This window comes from Polypterus senegalus, chromosome 10 (assembly GCF_016835505.1).
Source record: "Polypterus senegalus isolate Bchr_013 chromosome 10, ASM1683550v1, whole genome shotgun sequence".
Classification (NCBI taxonomy): domain Eukaryota; kingdom Metazoa; phylum Chordata; class Cladistia; order Polypteriformes; family Polypteridae; genus Polypterus; species Polypterus senegalus.
Genome location: NC_053163.1, coordinates 140,933,424 through 140,953,276, shown reverse-complemented (window position 1 = coordinate 140,953,276; position 19,853 = coordinate 140,933,424). Strand labels below are relative to the sequence as shown.

Genomic DNA, 19,853 nt, shown 5'->3' with positions numbered 1-19,853 from the left:
GACCTCAGCAGACACTGCTGATGGCCATGCCCAAGAGGTCATTAAAGGCCTGTTGCGTAGATTAAGTTAAAATGTCTAAAAATCTAACCTGATTAACTTTATTGTGGTATTATAAGCCACCCTCTGCAGACTCGTTAACATTCGTCTAGTAATATCAAACTTGGATGATTGACCAAGTATTGAAAAGTCAAGCAAAATGGCTCCTTTTATTGGCTAAGTAAAAAGATTGCAATATGCAGGCTTTCGAGGCAACTCGGACCCCTTCTTCAGGCGAGATGTAATACAGAAACTGGAGTACCCTGTGTTGATATAGACACCAGGACAGAGACGGCATTGGAAAATCTTTAAGATTTGAGAAATCTTACATGTAGTGTGTATGGTTGGATTCCTTATCATGATGCCTTTCAGGATAAGATTTTCCTTTTTGCATTTTGTTAAGAAGAAGAAGAAGATATTGCTGTCCATGTGTGCCAGTTTCTTCCACCGGGTCTTCAGTTCCATGTAGTGGCGGCACATTTCGGTGTCTTGTATGTCTGTAGTACTAGGGTGTTGTACCTTGTTAGCCATTATGAAGGTAGTGAAAAGGCAAGCAAAAATGACCGTTTTTCAGGTGATCAGAACTTCTAAATGGCACCGTCAGGGTGAAGCTCTTGTTTGTGCTTTCCTATTATGTATAAATAAATCATTTCCTGTAACTGAATACAAGTCCACCTTAATTCCCTTCACCCCTCCCTTCTTTACTACTAGAAACTGTGTCAGTCGGGCAAATTAGTTTCATTAAGATAGCCTGACTGCTGGGGCGTGTGAGTGACAGAGGGGCCTGGCCAATCAGTAAATAAGGACAATAAACAAACACCGACAGTCGGCCAATGGGGACGCGCAGGAGGAGAGTGTTGCTAAGGTGACCTCACTGAGCTAGTTTAGCCTGTGGAATGGGATTGGACAAGAGTTATATAACTGAGGATAAGAAAGAAAAAAAAAGAAATGAGCAAAAATGAAAGGCTGAGCGTGTGGAGCGTGACGGGAGGCCGAAAAAAAAAAAAAAAATGAAACACTTTTCTGAAGTTGGTTTTGAGCAGAGGTGGGGTGGTTTAGGGAATTGGGGCACTTTAGACGCAGTAGGCACACTAATGAAGTGGTTAGAAAATAAGTGAGACTAATGGAGGAGGCAATGAAGAATGGGGTGCACTTGTGACAAAGTGGTTAGGAATACGTGACACTTGAGGACGCAGTAAGGGACATTATCTTGTGTGTGTGTGTGTGTGTGTGTGTGTGTTTTTTTTTTAGTTCTTTGTTTTGCCTTATACAATTTCTTGTATTAGGAATTTGTTAGTTTTCACATACCTCTTGGGGTCAGAGTGCAGGGTCACCAATTGCTCCAGAGGTGCTGTACAAGTGCAGGTTAAAGGTCTTGCTCAAGGGCCCAACAGAGTAGGATCTCTTTTGGCAGTAATGGGGATTTGAAACGCTAACCTTCTGTATACCAGCATCAGAGCCACCACAGTGTGGAGAGAGGTGGTTGGAAATTGAAGTTGGTGTGAATACTTGGAGAGTACGGTACAGTTGTGAGAAAAAAATAAATGAGTAGGACTGGGGGTTGAAACGGCAATATGTAGGTATAGGAGCGACTTATTAACAGCGATCCAAGGAAAAATAGAACTTTATCAAAATATGGACACATCTGGAAAGTACAGGGTGGCATTTATGAGAGAGGGCATATGGACCAGAGGCCCCTATTAAACAAGTGCAAAGATACACTTGTATGCAAAATTAATTAGCAGTTGGGCGCACTTTTAAAAGAAGGGGGTTAGGAACAGACATGACGTGTCGATATACATGCGGGGAAAAATGCTGCTTCTTTAGTGGCACCTTACGGTTCTTTATTTTCTGTGTGGTTCCTCATAGAGCAGGGGTGGGCAATGTTGGTCCTGGAGGGCCGCAGTGGCTGCAGGTTTTTGTTCCAACCCACCTTCTTAAGGAGAAGTCAGTTATTGTGGTTGAAGCACATATTGCTCAAGTGACATTTTGATGCTTCATTTTAGTGGTCTCGCTTGTTAAGGGTCATCAGTCAGTCATTAGCTAACCTGCTATATCCTAACACAGGGTCACGGGGATCTTCTGGAGCCAATCCCAGCCAACACAGGGTGCAAGGCAGGAACAAGTCCCTGGGCAGGGCACACACACCCACACACCAAGCATACACAAGGGACAATTTAGGATCGCCAATGCACCTAACCTGCATGTCTTTGGACTGTGGGAGGAAACTCACACAGACACGGGGAGAACATGCAAACTCCACGCAGGGAGGACCCGGGAAGCGAACCTCAGGTCTCCTTACTGTGCCACCGTGCCACCACTTGTTAAGGTTCCCCACCCTTAATTGCTTATTTCAAACTTAAACTGCTGCATTCACAGTTTTAATGGCTCCTAGTCCTTATTAGCAGTAAGATGTAAATGACAAAGCAGCCAGCAGTTCTCCATCTTGCTTTTTTCCCAATTACGTCTCTATGTGTTCAGTCTGCACTGTTTGATTTAATGAAACATTTAATAGAAAATGAGGCGTTTTAGGCTTCAAATCATTTGGATGACATCCTTGGAAAGGAAAAAAATCTACGATATAAGAACCTTACATTGCAGACTTACAAGCCATAAAATTAAATGAGGTCTGAGATTGGCAAGGATTGGTTTCTAATTAAGCAGTTGGGTCGAAATGAAAACCTGCAGCCACCGCGGCTCTCCAGGGCCAACATTGCCCACCCCTGTCATACAGCAATGGCTTGGCAAAGCACCACTCAGTTCTGGGAAGCGTTCTTTGCGTATGAAGTTGGTTCTGTGTGTTTTGAAAGACCTCCTAATACATAGGAATAAAAACCTGAACTCTTTAATGTATGGTAGGCCACCTAGCAGGACACTAACAAATTAAGAAAAACCGAACTTAGTCTGCGTTGTGTGCAGTGAGAGTCTCTTTAAAATCGAAACCCACTGGGATTTCACAAATCTGTTATCGTCCGTTTGTGGTTATTTACTGTTACGGACCTCAATAAATAAAAAGTTCTTTCTGGAACCTTCATGTGGATGGGTCTTCTGGGAGCCAAAACTGGTTCCTCAGTGGCATAGATCTGAAGAACCGCTCTGGCACTTTGATTTTTAAGAGTTTACATGTAAGAGTAGAAGGCATTTATGAGATTACGCTGAGACTACATATAAAAGTCGGGTTTAATGTGGGAGCTAAGAGAGGGGACCCTCTGACAGCACCCCTTGGGTTTTCTTTACTTGCTTAGACTGAGCATTGCTGAGCATTCATAAATAGTTTTTAAACACTTTAATGTCAAATTATGGACTCTGAGTTGGGGGCACTTTATTAGAGATGTGGTTAGGAAAAGATTACAACTTGTGTGAATATTCTGTATATACAGCGAAAGGAAGAGATTGAGCTACAGATCGGGGGAGCTTTTGAGACCCCCTATAACAGTAATTCACAGTGGGGTGAGGAGTCATAATGAGAACACCGAAAACAATAGACTCTACTTGTAAAGATTTGAGTTTAGGATTCATGAGGGACATGTGCAGAGGAGAGATGCTGGGTATATTGGGAGAAGGGTGCTAAGGATAGAGCTGACAGTTAAGAGGAGAAGAGGAAGGCCTAAGAGAAGGTTTATGGATGTGGTGAGAGAAGACATGCAGGTGATGGGTGTGACAGAACAAAATGTAGAGGACAGGAGGATATGGAAAAAGATGATCCACTGTGGCAATCCCTAACAGGAGCAGCCAAAAGAAGACGACGAAGAAGAAGAAGAGGAGGGCGTTCTTTATCAGGTGCCGTTACATCAAAATAAAACCTGAAAATAGAGAGCAGTGGTTTGGAATAACAGGCCCCAATGAGAATACTTAAAGGAATAGAGCGTACCACCAGCCTTATCATTTTAGATTAGACTTTAAATAAAATTATGAAGTTTGGGGGAAACCAAACGTTCAGACAGTCATAAAAATCTAGACAGCAAAGCCTTCATGTATGAAAAAGTGATTCAGAAAGGCGTTGTCTGCTGTGACAGGGCCCTTCATTCATTCAGCCAGGAAACTCGCTACTGCTGCTGCGTGTGTGTGTGTGTTACGCCATTGCTAAAATGTCACAGACACTTAACTGCTTTCTTATGAAATGATTTAGGAATCTGGGTCAGGACAACACTGTGATTCTCGATTACCCCGCTGGTATCTGATCTTGTGGTTTTGATTTAAGAGAAGAAGTAAGATAAACAAGCCTGGCCTTTCATGCGGCAGCTGAATACACACGGTGGGGGTGCGGGGGGTTGATTGTTAAATTAAATCTGCCATGCCGTTTGTCCCTCTCCTTTTTGTAGACCTGTGTGTGGTTTTTGAGGCTCCAAGGTGTGTACTGCTCCTTCTTCTGGTCTCTCTTGACCGGTGTGTGTTTGTGCCCACTTAAGGCCATATTTGAACCGCTACCACATGGCCAGGGATTGGTGAAGTCTTAATCTATACTCGGATCCAACTATTTATTTTGAGAACCTACTCAGGGCTGCCGAGAAGCTAGAGCCAGTCATAGGACCATCATGGGACACAGTCACTCATACCAGGCCAGTTTAGATTCGACAGACAACCCGAAAGGCAAGTCCCTGTTTTGGTGTGGGCCATAGGGGAGCTTGGGTGGGATGCTGGTGGTGTACAGCCTCCCCGCTACAAAGTGGAAGGAGGAAGGCTGCCGTCCTCTGCTTGGAAATTCTACAATAACATTTTAGCTATCCATCCATCCCCATTCATCCATGCCTTAACATTTCATTCATCCACTTCTTGCACCTGCTTGATCACATTGGCATTTACCATCCATTATCCAACCTGCTATATCCTAACTACGGGGTCACGGGGGTCTGCTGGAGCCAATCGCAGCTAACGGGTTAATTTTTGTTGCACGTTTTATATGTCATTCTGATGGATGGGTAGAAATAAATGAATAGCGCAGAGCCATCGGAGCGCACCAAGCAGTACTTTATTACAAAGCTGCAGTGCACGTCACGTATTTAATCAAACTGCTCCCTCATTCAGTCATTGGATTAGCACTTGAATGCACAACCGCGAAGATTTTTACCGTGTAAACAGCAGGTAGGTGGCGCTGTGTTTACTTTAGCTACCTCACGGCTTCAAATCTGTGTGGAGTTTACATGTTCCCAAATGGCCCTGAGGATTTCCTGCACCCTCACAGAGCACATGGTGGCCATTGTCATGATTGGCTTCTGTGATAGGGGGATTGATGTCCCGTCCAGCTTTGGCGTCTGCCTTGTGCCCGGCGTGGTTCACATTTTCCACAGCCCTCTTTAGATGAATCGACCTGAGGCTGAATTCATCATTTATGTCCAAGCTGGAGAAGGAAAGATGTTTAAGTGAAGGACTCCGTGAGGAACTGCCTTTATGCAGAAGAAAGTGAGCAGTGTACCGTGTTTCATTGTGGTGTGCGATCGCCGCATGAGATAAAAGGCCGAATTGTGATGAGAGGTAATGGAGATGGGGATGTGAAACGAGATCTGCACCACCGTTGTGTGCTGTTCAGGTTTTGTTTTGTTTTTCTCTCTCCTCTTTGGGTTCAGGTGGAGGAGGATTTATTCTGCAGTTTTATTTATTTATTTATTTGTATCTACCGATTCAGGGCATTAATTATCATTTGTCCTTAAAAAATGTGCTTCATTAGAACAACAAAGCAAGCAGCAAATCTGATCGCCCACCCCTGAGGCTGCAATAAAACCCAGTTGAAGATGCAATAAAGCCATTCTCCTAATTACGCACAGAGAAATCATTTCCTGTGTCACTGTGACTCTCCGAGTATTCAATCAAGTGAGCGGAGGGCAACGCCGTTGTGTCCTGCTGCCTGAGTAGCACGTAATTCTGTTACAATTGGGTGACGAGGTGGCTCTTACGGGAGGACCTGCTAAAGAGCCACTGGAGGAAAATGGATGTTCGATCCCTGTACCAGTAATCAAGCGCCTTTCTTGAGTCCATACGAAATTCCTTCCTTCCTTTATTTATTTATTTTAAACCTGACGGTGCCGCATTCTAGTTTTTGTATAGGGAAAAAAAAACAAAATACCAGAACAAGTCCATCTTCTAAACTCAATTAACTGCACTGATCCCTAGGTGTGCACCAGCCCAGGATGGGATGTCAGTCCATCACAAAGTGTCTCCTTAAAACATAAAGAGATTCTACCAAATTCCACTCTGAGGCTGGATGGCTTGACAAAAGATGGAGGAAGGAAGGCTGGAGTATACATTTGTCCTGGTCTCATTCGAAAGGATTTCTTATGTTCTTCCATGATTCTCTCAAAAGAGAGAAGACCTTACGGTCCATCATGCCCTCTTGTTTAGCTAATAGCCGAGCTGTCCTGATATCTCATCCTGATTCTTCTTAAGGCTTGTCAAGGTTTCTGCTTCAGCTTCATGTCTCGGTAGTTTGTACCCGAGTCCCAAAACTTTGAAGAAGTGTTTTGTGGCTTCAGTTTTAAATGCACTTCCCCTTAATCTCCACTAGGTGTCCTCGAGTGTGCGATTCACCTTTAGGCCAGGTTTATACTTAACGCGACGTGATGTGTGCTCCAGCAGATGCTACTGCTAGGCAAGCGTTGCACTGTTCATACTCGGGCACATATTTTGCATAAATCTAGAAGATTCCACCAGGTGGCAGTGTGAGATATCATCACGGTGAGAACAGGTTTGTCTTTGCGGTGTTGTGAATTTCCCAAAACATTCATTAAATTCCGAGGACACCCTGCCACAATATCTCTGAAAAGGATGTTTAATGATTATATCCATCAATCCAGGGATGTGCCCATTCCAGCAAGCATTGGGCACGAGGCAGAAACAATCCTTGGATGGGGCATCAGCTCAACACAACAAGGTGAACACAAGCACACACATACACTGGCGTCATTTTAGCATCACCAGACCCCCAAACCTTCATGTCTTTGGAAGGAAACTGGAGCACACTGTGGAAACCTGCCAGGGAAACGTGCAAACTGCAGGCAGAGAACACCAACGACGGGACTCCCTACTGCAAGACAGCAGCGCTACTGCTCAGCCACCATGCCACCCCTACATGTGTGTAATTATTAACAGTATTCATTATCTAAATTAAGTTAACAATTTATCTGTAAAATGTAACATTAATACTTTAATGCATTTCATCATGGACGTGATGTCAAGTATAAATCTAAGGATTCTAAATGTGTAGAGAGCTGGAATATCAGAAATGTGACGTGTTCTGTGTGGCGAGTGCTGCTGTCAGGTCAGGAGGACCCCGCAGCAGCAGGAAGTGATTAACAATTGGGGACGGTTTAAGATGACATTTATGACGGTCTCTTATAATGATAAAGTAAACTATGAGGTTAAAGTGGACTTTTCGAGATTATACCCTAAATATCCACCTTAATCACAAAATATACCTTTTCGCCATGTCCTTCATTTTTTTTCTCTTTGGCTCAAATACAGCGCTGTACATTTTATTGCTGTTGTGAAGTTTCAAAACAAAAAAGACGGCACAGAAGATGGTATGTGAGACTTTAAAATGTATCATTTCATTACGTTGGGAATATTCAACACTTGTATATAAAAGCACCTCGAATGCTGACTGTGGACCTCCCAGAAGTTCATTTTCTCCATGGATGCTGCTGAATGGAGTTTTGGTTTCCTCTCCTCTGGTGCTAATTGGCCTTAGTTCAATGATGATATTAATGGACAGATGTGATTAGGGGTCATTTGAACAACCTGGACAAGAACAGGGAATTCAGCCCATCGGATCTCACCAGGCCTGTCCACTTAATTCTTCTTCTAAAAAAAACACATCAAGTCAAGTTTTGAAGGTCCCTAAAGTCTTACTGTCTACTTGGTCACTTACTCCAAGCGCCTGTGGTTCTCTGTGTGAGGAAAAACTTCCCAATTCTTCTTCTTTCAGCTGTTCCCGTTAGGGGTTGCCACAGCGGATCATCTGAGGAAAAACTTCCTAATGTTTGTATGAAATTTACCCTTAACAAGTTTCCAACTGTGTCCCCGTGTTTTTGATGAACTCATTTTAAAGTCACCATCTCGAGCCACTGTACTAATTCCCTTCATAATTTTAAACACTTCAGTCAGGTCTCCTCTTAATCTTCTTTTCTTAAACTGTAAAGGCTCCGCTCTTTTAATCTTTCCTCATAACTCATCCCCTGTAGCCCTGAATCAGCCCTGCTGCTCTTCCCTGGACCTTCTCTAGTGCTGCTGTGTCCTTTTTGTAGCCTGGAGATCAAAACTGCACACAGGACTCCAGATGAGGCCTCACCAGTGTGGTATAAAGCTTGAGCAGAACCTCCTGTGACTTGTACTCCACACGTCAAGGCGCTATATAACCGGACATTCTGTTAGTCTTCTTAATGGCTTTTGAATGCTGTGTGGCAGGCAGTTGATCAGTTTGGACAGGTTTGGCTTTTTTCCTGTATGTTTAAACAAATCCATATGTTTCTGTTGACATTATGTAGTTGTTAATTTGTAAAGTTTGGAATCGTATTTCAATCATGAACATGTTACAGTGATCTGAGCCTGTACTCGGTAAAGAGTACTGTACAAAAATAAACAAAATTGAATTGAAACTGAATTATAGTGAAGTGGTGGGAGAATGCAAGTAGACCTCATGATGTGAACTGTCTGGAAGACCTGGACGCCATATAAAGTACCCCGCTGTGCCACCCATCTAAGGTGGGTTGAAATCTAAGTAATCAATGTGGACCTCATTGTTAATGTTTTCAGGGCACCTTGTGATACCCGTGAGCCAATTGCTATGGGACTTATAAAAGCAGCGTTAATGTTTGTGATGCGCCTCCTGTTGGAATGATAAGTGCAATGCATTTTATTACTAAAGATGTTTGTGATGTATATGACAGAGAAATTGCAGTTGGTCAAGCACACAGACGCACGCACAGGCACTTCTCCTTCTCGAGATGTCAATCACTTCTCAACCTTAATAAAAATATTATTTTTGTAGGACTAGAAAACTTAACTTGCTCTCCGGCCAGCTACTGAGATGGAGGTAACGTTTGTATATGTCACAATCGTAGGAGATCCTGGCAGCACGGGAAAGGCTGAACACTTGAATTCAAATGCTGACAACGTAGATTTCCTGCCTCGTGTGTGTGTGTGTGTGTGTGTGTGTAAGTAAGTGAATAATTTTGCAACATGCTGTCCCGTCTTTTCTTTTATTGTTTTATAGTGACCTGTCTATCCCCTACATCAGGCACATTTAGTGTAGTGTTTCCTCCCAGTGAAATGTTAACTGAAACTTTAGATAAAACGCTAAGAACCAGTGACTGCACTGCCAGTGTGCCCGTCAGCCAACTTGTTTTTCTTTGTCTTGTTCTTTATGGAAAATGGCAGCTGTCACATCCTCTCTCTTTAATCCTTTAAACTAAGGACTGGCTAATTTAATATTCAAATAATAGAAAAAGTAAATTTGTCCCTTTCAGTAATCACCCCTCTCTCTTTCTGTCCATTTTGTCTACATCACAGCTCAAATTGAAGTTATCCCCTGTAAGATATGTGGGGACAAATCATCGGGCATCCATTATGGTGTCATCACCTGTGAAGGCTGTAAGGTGAGTGGCAGACAATCCTCTCCCCGTCAGATCAGGCCAGTGCTGTTTGTACTGTGTGTGTGTGTGTGTGTGTGTTTGTGGTTCTGCTTTTCTTCTCTAGGCCATCCCACCCCATTTCTCTCCTTATTGATCATCTCCTCCTCTCTTCTTCTTCAGGGTTTCTTCCGCCGCAGCCAGCAGAACAACGCCATGTACTCCTGTTCAAGGCAGCGGAATTGTCTCATTGACCGGACAAATCGAAACCGCTGCCAACACTGCCGATTGCAGAAGTGCCTCGCTCTTGGAATGTCCCGTGATGGTGGGTGTACCTTGTAGTATTACTGTCGGGAGCACAGAACACCGTGAACGTCTTCACTTGCATATCTGACCAACGTGCAGCACTAAGGACAGGTGGTCCACTCACATGACTTTGTTCTTCTTTTTTTTTTTTTGTTCTCCTCAAAACTCCCTTTAGCTGTGAAGTTTGGCCGCATGTCCAAGAAGCAGAGGGACAGTCTCTATGCAGAGGTACAGAAGCACCAGCAGAGCCAGGAGCAGGCCATGTCCAAGGAAGATCCTGACATGCTGACCAGAGCCTACAGCAATAGCTCCAGTATGGGCCTCAGTGACCTCGATGACATCACTACATTGCCAGACAGCCTGCTGTTTGATCTCCCACTGACCCCTGAGAGTGCTAACAGCTACTACAGCTTGGACCTATTGGGTTCAGCCCAATCTTCACCTGAGCAGTCCAGCATAGAACTTCTGGATGCCAAGTATATCAAGCAGGAGTACGAACTATTCCATGATTCCAGCCTCTCTTGCCATGGCGGGCGTTTGCCCTTGCCTGAGGGCATCTCCATGCTGGAAATTGGTAAGTAATGATGTGACGTCTTCATGGGGCACCAACATGGCGGCCACAGTTCCCTTCCTTGCCAACCTTCTTCATTTTTTTCCAGAATAGAAATAACACCTTTTTTATTTCTTCTTTCCTGTCCTCAGAGAGGGCGTCACAAAATATTGTCAAGTCCCACCTGGAGACCTGCCAGTACACACTAGAGGAGCTGAAGAGGCTCACGTGGACCACGTACAGCCAAGAAGAGGTCCGGGCAGCACAGAGCAAGGTAAGGCTGATCTGAAGTCCCACTGCTGCAGTTTGGGGTCCCGTCAAACATTCTGGGGCTCGCATCCATCCAACTATTCATTCCTTCTGTTGTCACCCCCTCAGAGTGCAGATGTTATGTGGCAGGAGTGCGCTCTCCAGATTACCAATGCCATCCAGTACGTGGTGGAGTTTGCCAAGCGCATCACGGGCTTCATGGACCTCTGCCAGAATGACCAGATAATCCTCCTCAAAGCAGGTCAGTGAGACCATTTGACTTTTGATGCTGAAGGGGTCCGTGTGGTTTTTGTTTAAAATGCTGCCACTTGTATGCTTTACTCCCCAGCTGCATGGCAGTCACAGTTTTATTAACAAGGTTACAAGTTAAGAAATAATTTGACTATCGTCACATTATATTTTAGAAAAGTGGATGCTTTGCAGTTTTGCCTGTTTTTGTGGGCCTTTTTTCCACTTTTGATTTGTAAACTAAATGTGTCTTCTGTGTGTCTGTGTCCTCGTATTGGCGGAGACCCTCTATCGGCTCTTTTCTCTTCCCGCCCTTCACTCAGGCTGTCTGGAAGTTCTCCTCATCCGCATGTGCCGAGCGTTCAACCCCATCAACAACACGCTGCTGTTTGACGGAAAATACACCGGCCCCCAGCTCTTCAAGTCCCTCGGTGAGTGGGGCCACTTTTTCTTTTTGTTTTTTTTTTTGGGGAAACTTGGGATGTCTTTCATTTTTATTCTGGTTTCAGCTGAGTTTTGGGGCATGGTAGAACTTCATTGGCATGACAAGGTGGCGAAGCTGCCAACACTGATGCCTCATGGCCAGTGTCACTGCCTCTGTGGAGTGTGAATGTTCTTCCTGTGTCTCTGTGAAGTGTTTTCCGATTGGCAACTTGAAACTGAGTCGGCACCCCCTGCTGCTTTCTCCAGTGTTGCCAGAATACCCGTGGAATGTTGAAAGGGGCAGAATGTGGTGCAGTGGCTAAGGCAGCAGACTTTAAACCACATGGCAGCTGGTTCAAGTCCCACCTTAGCTCTGTGCAAACCACTTAAATGGGTGGCAAAAAAATAACTATAAATAGTTGTGTTGTATCTTCAGCCTTGTAAGTTGTCACAGATAAAGGCGTCTTCTAAATATCCATCCATTATCCAAACTACAGGGTCACGGGGGTCTTCTAGGGCCAATCCCAGCCAACATAGGGTGCAAGGCAGGAAGGACCCGGGAAGCGAACCCAGATCTCTTTACTGCGAGGCAGCAGTGCTACCCACTGCACCACCGTGCCACCCTCTTCTAAATATGCAAAAAATAGTACATGGATGGATGAGTACTTTAGATTCAGTTTACAGTGGAACACTGAAAATCAAACACTAATAATAATAATGATGATGATGATACATTTATATAGCGCCTTTCCCATGCTCAAGGCAGGTCACAGAGTCTCAGAAAGAAACAGCTGGCATGTGTAACAGTGGGTACAAATGTTTCCTGAATAGAACCTTAAAACAGATAGAAAGAGGATATACAAAGGCATTAGAATAAAAGACAATAAACCAGAGTAAACTTCTAAATTCAGTACTAAAAGAAAGCCTAGCGGATCACAGCATTTGTGACATAACACACACACACACACACACACACACACACACACACAAGTTATACTGAGCAGAGAGGAAGACTGAAAATAGGAGACAGAATGTCAGGATAAGTTACAAGCCTTGCTGAACAGATGAGTTTTCAGTTGTCTTTCTATTATAAAAGGAAATCCTGGGACGAGACTCTCTCTGAGATAATTTCAACTCCTGTGAGACCAGAGTTTTTGCCAAGAGATTTTGACAAGTCCCGCCCTCCTCTCAAACATTTACAACCACGCCCACAGTCCAATCACTTCTCATTCATGTGAATGCTATTGTCAGACACACTTCCTACACTCTCAGCTCCAAGCGGGGTCGGAAATAAAAGACAAAGAGTAGAAGACAAAGTAGAACATCGTAAAGAGGATCAAAAACGTTGGTGTGATACACATGCTGAGCAGGATAGAGATTTTGAAAGTACTAAGATTCAAAAGTCTCAAAAAACTGATAGTAAAGATTGCATTAGTGCTAACAAACTGAAAATTATTTCTCGGTGAAATAACAGAACAGCGAAAAGAGATTGACTACATGGACATAGGTGATATGACAGAAGTACAGTATGTAGATATTGTTTGACTTTAAACTTTAAGTCGGAGACTTGTAGATCGTCTAATTCATGTTGCCATCAGAGAAAAGTAGTGTTTCTTCCCAATGAAGAGGCGTATATGTGAGAATTAAGATTTGTTGTTTGATGAAAGTGAAATCCTCATACACGAGCGGCAGACACGCCACATGCACGAGCGGCAGACACACAAAGTGGCTGGTGCGTAGCGCAGGCCAGGGGGTTGGCGAGCAAAGCAAGCAGGGGACAAAGCCCCCTAGTTTTTGAAAAGAATGAATGGAGTCGGCTGCTCTCATTAATTTCGGGAGGTCATTCCAAAGTCTGGGTGCTATACAGCTGTAGGCCCTGCTCTCATTCATAGAGTGCAGGTTAGTGTGGGGCACAACAACAACAAGTGGGTGAACAGGAGCAGAGTGATGGAGAAGGACACCAATGGTGTCGGATGTGAGGCCATTTAAATATCTGTAGATTTAATAATAGAAAAGAAACAGGTGACACTGCGACCAATGGGGCTGGCTTGTTTAAAGGGAGTCAAATTGTGATGGTGAGAATGGGGCGCTTTTGTGTTTGCCATTCAGGAATGCACGTTTTCACTCATTTGGTTAGTTTTGGTGGACGGTTCAAATGGAGCCTGAGCATTTGATTTGGGAGAAGTAACCTGCAATTCAGCATTTTTAGGGAGGACATTAGAACAATCTGGACAAGAACAGGCCATTTAGCTCAACAAAGCCCGCCAGTCCTGTCCACTTAATTCTTCCAAAGTAACATTGTCTAGTTTTGAAGGTTCCTAAAGTTCTAGAGTCTGCTTGGTCGCTTATTCCAGTTCTTTGTGTGAAGAGAAACTTCCTAATGTTTGTGCGACATTTACCCTTAACTAGTTTCCAACTGTGTCCCCGTGTTCTTGATGAACTCATTTTAAAATAACAGTCTCGATCCACTGGACTAATTCCCCTTATAATTTTAAACTCTTCAATCGGGTCTTCTTTTTCTTAAACTGTAAAGACTCAGCTCTTTTAATCTTTCCTCATAACTCATCCCCTGTAGCCCTGAAATCAGCCTAGTCGCTCTTCTCTGGACCTTCTCTAGTTCTGCTATGTCCTTTTTGTAGCCTGGAGACCCAAACTGCACACAGGACTCCATATGAGGCCTCACCAGTGTGTTATAAAGCTTGAGAAGAACCTCCTTAGACTTCTAGTAAAGGTTTAGTGTAATTCGTAGAATTTGTGAGGGTGTTTAATACAGTCCTATGAACTGCGATTTGCACTAGATGGTTTCTTAGGTGGCTGTAGGTCTGAGTTGGCTAGAGAATTGTGGGTGGATTCTGTCACATGGCAGCCATGGTGTGACCATTTGCAGAAAAGAACTCAAAACTTCTTTATTTTTTTGTGTCCCCTCCCTTTCCAGGCTGTGATGACCTCATTAATGCGATATTCGAACTCGCCAAGAGCCTGTGCCGCCTTCAGATGACAGAAGAGGAGATGGCTCTGTTCAGTGCAGCTGTGCTTCTTTCACCTGGTGAGTTCTGCACTCCTGCTCAGAGACCTGAGTTACATTTTCCATCAGTAATGGAAATGACGTAAGGAGACAAGTCTTGAAAGAACACACAGAGTACCTTATTTGGTTATTTTTGCCTTTCCCAGACCGGCCCTGGCTGAATGACACTGCAAAAGTACAGAAGCTTCAGGATGTTGCCTACCTGGCACTTCAGGATACTTTGCAGAGGAATGGGTCTGGAGAAGAGAAGCTAACCAAGGTGTGTGTACATATGGCTACCATTCTTCTAGAGTATAGGACTTGGGAGGGGTGCAAATGATTTGTTGAAGGTACAGAATGGCCAGTTTATTGGGTCTAAATGTCTAGTACCAAATAGGATCGCACTATGGCCTTCAGAAGAACCTGAGGCATGGATTCCGCAAGGTGGCGGTAAGATTCTTGAGGGACTGTGGTCTGCACCAGTGAGATTCTTGAGGGACTGTGGTCCACGCTATCTTGACTTTTCTGACACGCCATTAATGCTATGAACCTTGTGTCGTAGCAAGTTCCCCTAAATGCAATACGAGGAGCCCAACATACACGAGAACCTCCTACCCCTGGTAAGAGATTAATTCTAACAGGTTCAGGAATGGACAGAACCTTAGCTCTAATTTGATCTCCTTTGATGGAGGTGTTCTTTATAAACAGAAAAAAATCACCAGAATAAATTAAGCCGATTAAACAAACAAGAGTACATATTATCAAAAAACCCAAGCATAACTATATACGTGTTCTCTTTAGAAAATCATACAGGAAATCAAACTGTACAAGTAAACAAATACAGAATTATATGGCCTAACTCGTGAACCAACTCCTAATAAGGAACAAAAAAACGTCAAAGCTGAAAAGAAAAATGTGCCTACTAAGAGACAAAGCACGAGTATTAACAGCACATACTGTACATACAGTGTACATACATACATATAGAAATACAAGTCAAACATAACACCCCATACACATCCTCCAGTCCTTTTTTGACCAAACTATTTGGCTTATGTTTCTCACAATCCAACCAGCCTGGGTATTTCACTGTGAAATCCAGCATATGGGTAAAATACCACAATGGGCACGCTTCCTCCGTATATTACAAAGGAGCGTTCTCACCGGTTTGGAGGTAAATCCTGTCCTGGACGCCGAAGTCTTCCTCACCTGGGGTAATGCCGTTAACACGTCCCTCCCCAGCATTGATGTGAAAAAATAAAAGGCAGTGCCGAGCACCCCGACGTCCTCCACTGGTCTGCAAGCACTCGTATAAGCGTGCGTCCAAACAAATTCACACTCTGAGTTTTTTGTGCTTTTCGGATCACTCCCTTTAACACTCTCACCCCGCTCCTTCTCCTTTTTTACTTTCTCATATGCAAAGTATTGGGAAAGTATTGGAATCCTCCAAAAATTTGAGGTCGAGATTTTGATGAATCTCGATGTTTCAGACCTCCCTGACTTTCTTGTATACAAAATATTGGGAAAGTACTGGAATCCTCCAAAAATTCCATTTCGAGATTTTATAGAATCTCGATGTTTTAGTCCTCCCTGAGTCTGAAAATACCATTTTTGGAATTGTGTGTGTGTGTGAGTGCGTGCGTGAGTGCGTGCGTGTGTGTGTGTGTGTGTGTATATAAACACGATAACTTGAGAACACTTTCACTTGGGTCAACCAAATTTTATATACAAGTATTAGGTACAAAACGTAGAGTTCTATCAACTTTTGGGCTTTTTCCGCTAACCGGAAGTGAAACTTTACCTTTTATTCGTGCACCTGCAGAGTTCAATTTATTCAGCTTATCTTTTATAATAATTGTTCAGTGTTATTAATTTGATTTGATTTGTTGTTGATGGTTCTTTAATGTGCATCATATAAAAATATAATCATTGTCCTGCGGTTTACTCCTCAAATATCCATCTCCATATCTGAGTATATGAGAAAGTCGAGGGGAGAGCACTCCTGATTTTTTCTCAAATGCGCGCCTACTGTTTTTTGAAGACGGCTCATCCCCTTTTGTCATTCACCTGCGTGTTTCTGCAAGGACCCACAGGCGTGGTTTGGCCCCTTGAAGAGATGTCCTTAAAATACTCAATTCCTAGGACATGTATTCCAAAGGGAACAAGGCGGCAGAAACAGACAAAGCGAATTCAATATGTAGCAACCATTGCAGGGTCCCAACTCATTCCAGTGGTACAAGTTCTGGGGACTGTGCTGACCGCTGGAGTAAACTGAAGCTAAAGTCACGCTTGTGAAACCAGCTCAGGAGTACTTTGTGCCCTGGTGTCACATTATCCATTTGAAAGAGGCGAGACTGTGACCATAAAGGGATGTGCAGCAGTGCTTTTAGGTACTCTGAAGCCTTCATATGACAATCAGTTGGCATTAAGAGGCCGAATGTGTGCCACATACTCCCCGCTGCACTACCCTTCTGTCCTGCCTATATTCTTGACACGAGGCATTAAGGAACCTTGGATTCCTGGCATTTATGACAAATTTAGACCCTGTTCACATGCCTGTCACAGCAGAAACTGAGATTCATCAGACCAGGGGAAATTTGCTTTCCAGTCCACAATTGTCCGGTTTTGGTGACCATATGCCTACAGTAGCCCTGTCTTCTTCTACAGCCTGCATACTTCTAGTTCCGATGCACTGTGCATTCATAAATGCTGTTCTTCACACCAGTGTTGCAAAGAGTGGTCATCTGAGCAAACCTCTTGACCATGTCTGCATTCTACATACGGTACATTGAAGTGCAGCCATGTGCCTGTGGTTGTAAGGAGAAGGCAGACTACTTTAATGAGTAGGCGTAACAAATCAATTGGGTGTATATGAGTGGTTATCTCTCACATGTGACAAGCTTGTGGTAAAAGCATGCACATCAAGTGTCTTTGAGTCATGACAGTGGGTGGGAGGGAGTGGGGCGGGGGACACTGAAATTCTGCTCTATCTAAGTGTGTTTCTTGCCTCCCACTCAGATGGTGTCCAAGCTGCCCATGATGAAGTCCATCTGTAACCTGCACATTGACAAGCTGGAGTTTTTCCGGCTCCTTCACCCTGAGACGGCCTACAATTTCCCCCCTCTATACCGTGAAGTCTTTGCCAGTGAGGTGCAGTATCTCTGTCCCAGCGAGAGCTAAAACCTTATGGGGATCAAGCCAAAAGAAACCCGAGAACCAAAACCAAGGCATGATGGCTCCTCCACTTTCCTGCTGGCCAAGTTGCCAACACCTGCCCTGCCTGCCCCACCCCTTGGCAATTTGATAGCACTTTGTTGAATGTAGCACTCCTTGGGGGGGAAAACAACAAAACAAAATTGGCCCACTGAATGTATATATTCCTTCTCCTTGTATCTTCTGGGGAACAAGAAATGGGACCAAGAAAAAGCTAGGGTTGCATTCACCATCCTCCATACTGACCTCCATCACACAGACTTCTGACCAGATGTGAAGACTGGTGGAAATTCTTCAGGGCCACTTAGTACTGCTGACCACTACAGTTTATTCACCTCCCTTGATGCTTCATGTTTTCTGTTGATATCCTCTCTGCTGGAGTGGAGCAACGCTGGGCAGGACTGATGGACATGGACATGGACATGGACATGCTGTACCTCACGTGCCCTCCCTGTTTTTTTACCCAGGCCCCTCACTCTGATTGTCTAGTTTTGTAAGAGGTCCAGGGTTCAAGGTCAGTATTGTTCTCTCTGTATGCTGACACTGCTGCTCAATTTGACAAACACCCCCTAGCCATTTTGTGATGGGGACAATGGTGGCAGAGCACTTTGCTGGGGGGTTAGCTACTTGTCCTAATTGTGTGATTGAGAGTGGGCTCAAATGACGAAGTCCGTTCTAAATTGTTGGAAGTGAAGAGGAATCTCTGTTAAGATTTTTGTCGGCCTCAGCAGCAGGTATAAGAGAATTAGTCGAGAAGTCATGAAGGCTGCGTTGGGGAGAAAAGGTTTAGCAGAACTGAAGACGGTACTGCAGGCGTCTACTGGTGTAAGCGAGCGAGCGGGTGGTCTGGCGAGAGTCTGCTCTTTTGTTTTATTTTGAAGCGGGTCTGTGCAATAGGGTGGAGCGCCCTCTACTGGGAGTGGTTGGGACATAACAGATGTAATAATATCTGTGAGGAGAGGTTGGGTTTAAATCACTGTGGTTGGAGAACGGAGTGGTTTTACTTCCATGCAAGTTGAGACGTTGGGTATATGGCTTCCCATTATGGACGAGCAAAGGTTCCCACTGCATAACGGGTGACTCACTGGGCTGTGTGTGTGTTCGTCTCTCTCTCTCTCTCTGTCTCTGCGGACCCAGGCCAATGGCTGCTCTGTCTACACGCTGTCTGCCTCTTCCTCTGTGTCTGCATGTGGTCCACTGCTGCTCTGTGGTCCCAGGCTTATTCTGCACGGTGAGCTCAAGCTCTGGTCTGCTCCGTTGCTTCCTCTCTCTTTCTCTATGCACGTCGTCCAAGGATGTCTGCCGCTTTGCCAGTTTCTCTCTCTTCTCTCCTAACGCAGTTGGCTGCTCTGCTCCACGTAGAGTTTCGGTGGTCTATGTTATACCGTTGGGATGTTTAGCTGCCCTTTCTTGCTCTGCATACGAGTCACGGTGACCTCCCTTTCTACCCCTAATGAGGTAACCACGCTGCTTTGTCCCTACTAGAAGGTTATGGGGTTTGCCCACAGATCTGAAAAGGTGTGACGGGTGAGGCTTGGCTTACAATCCAAGTTCATTGAAGGCTTTTTACTAAAGTAAAGCCCCCCCTACACTTACTGTTTTTAAGGGGTGCAGGTTAGTTTTGAAGTTTGGCTGTGTTGGTGGCCAAGGCTACCCGGTGAGCTCAAGGTGCTGGCAGCATTCTCAGCCCAAAGTGAGCGAGACCCGTCAGACTGGCAGCGTTTCACCACACAGTGATGTCTTCGTGTTACAACGAGAAGCGAGACTACAGAACATTTTGTTGTCTTCTCTTCTCTTCTCTTTTCTTTTTTTATTTGTCATACAGCACACCTCCAGCAGGGGGCAATCCGTTTGATGGTTTATGTTGTTAGACGTTTAGCATTTTATTTTATTGTGAATTCATTTTTGTTTGTTTTTTTTTTGTCTTTGTAAAATTGTAATTCTATTTTTTTAAAAAGAATGATATGGATTAAAAACAAAAAAGATTTTATGACTATGTTGATAGCAGAAACAAAAATGGAAAGATGTGTTTTTTTTTTTTTTTTTTGTTTTTTTTAGCCAATATTTAAGAAAGCCTTGTGCAGATTTGTAATAAAGAAAATATTCTATATAATATATGATGCGTAAATATTCACAGTGGGGGCATACAAGTATATTGTACAGCAAAAGAAAAATATTTCGTTAAGAATGTACATTTTTTTTATTTTTTATTTTAATAATACACTGAAGAGAAATCTGTTGAAAGGAAATACTGTGACTGCAA

The 19,853-nt window shown here is 43.9% G+C and overlaps 1 protein-coding gene across 1 annotated transcript in view; it reads left to right on the top strand.

Annotated features, from left to right (window-relative positions):
• LOC120537730 (nuclear receptor ROR-beta-like) overlaps positions 1-19,502 on the top strand; it is a 33,955-nt gene extending 14,453 nt beyond the window's left edge. The window contains exons 2-10 of the mRNA XM_039766887.1: positions 9,538-9,623; positions 9,780-9,921; positions 10,078-10,476; positions 10,605-10,726; positions 10,831-10,963; positions 11,274-11,381; positions 14,309-14,419; positions 14,545-14,657; positions 17,396-19,502. Coding sequence (XP_039622821.1) covers positions 9,538-9,623; positions 9,780-9,921; positions 10,078-10,476; positions 10,605-10,726; positions 10,831-10,963; positions 11,274-11,381; positions 14,309-14,419; positions 14,545-14,657; positions 17,396-17,557 — 1,376 coding nt within the window. The 3' untranslated portion in view covers positions 17,558-19,502. The remainder of the gene's footprint in view (positions 1-9,537; positions 9,624-9,779; positions 9,922-10,077; positions 10,477-10,604; positions 10,727-10,830; positions 10,964-11,273; positions 11,382-14,308; positions 14,420-14,544; positions 14,658-17,395) is intronic.
• The last annotated feature ends 351 nt before the right edge of the window (positions 19,503-19,853 follow it).